The sequence below is a fragment of the Ceratina calcarata genome, unplaced genomic scaffold, assembly GCF_001652005.2.
Source record: "Ceratina calcarata isolate Rehan_Ccalc_2016 unplaced genomic scaffold, ASM165200v1 scaffold576.2, whole genome shotgun sequence".
In the NCBI taxonomy this organism is placed as follows: domain Eukaryota; kingdom Metazoa; phylum Arthropoda; class Insecta; order Hymenoptera; family Apidae; genus Ceratina; species Ceratina calcarata.
This window is the reverse complement of record NW_017176973.1, coordinates 388,309-388,952: the sequence shown is the minus strand read 5'-3', so window position 1 is coordinate 388,952 and position 644 is coordinate 388,309. Positions and strand designations below refer to the sequence as shown.

At 43.8% G+C, this 644-nt stretch overlaps 1 protein-coding gene across 1 annotated transcript in view; it reads right to left on the bottom strand.

The window, feature by feature from the left end:
• Positions 1–16: 16 nt before the first annotated feature.
• The window catches only part of Nmdar2 (glutamate ionotropic receptor NMDA type subunit 2), a 198,351-nt gene continuing 197,723 nt past the window's right edge, over positions 17–644 (bottom strand). The window contains 1 exon segment of the mRNA XM_026817405.1: positions 17–387. Within this exon segment, the coding sequence (XP_026673206.1) occupies positions 267–387 (121 nt within the window). The 3' untranslated portion in view covers positions 17–266.

Sequence of the window (644 nt, the reverse complement as noted above, 5' to 3'; positions counted from 1 at the left end):
GTTTCACAAATGTGCAATTGTCTTTACGACAAGAAAAGAATAAAAAATTGATATGAATTTCACATGATTAAATCTAGAGAGGCGTTGAGAAACCGAGCGCGCGAGTATGGTGACGAAATGTTTTGAAAAAGCGCTGAACACGCTGCGAAATCGTTGGTCGCCATTCGACGATGCATCGGGAAGTATTTATTTGCGCCAGTTCCTACGTCGCCTGCATAGGTCGCGTGGATTCTTACGTTGCGTTGTTGTGGGCGTTGCGAATGGACTTACGAATCGAAGTATGGCGGTAGCGGATGCGGAGCTTCCACCGCCAACGATTCCGCTTGTGTATGGCGGTCCGAGCTTTGAAAGCATCCTCGCCACCAGCCGAGGCTTCCGGTTTTCCTCCTTTAAAAAAGCCGACGTGGATATGTGCCAGGCTTCTCTCTCTCTCACCATCGCCCAAAGCCACTAATGATTTCTTAACGCGAACCAGCAAAACATTTCAACCGGCCACGGCATCTTTTCATTGTACTCAATCCGTTTTCGTTATTATTCCATTATTTTAATATAGTTGTACAGTATGGAAAGGAGCTTTGCGAATTGCATAATAAATTAAAACTGTTCACAATTTTCTCTCGTATGTAAAAATAATAATACTACAT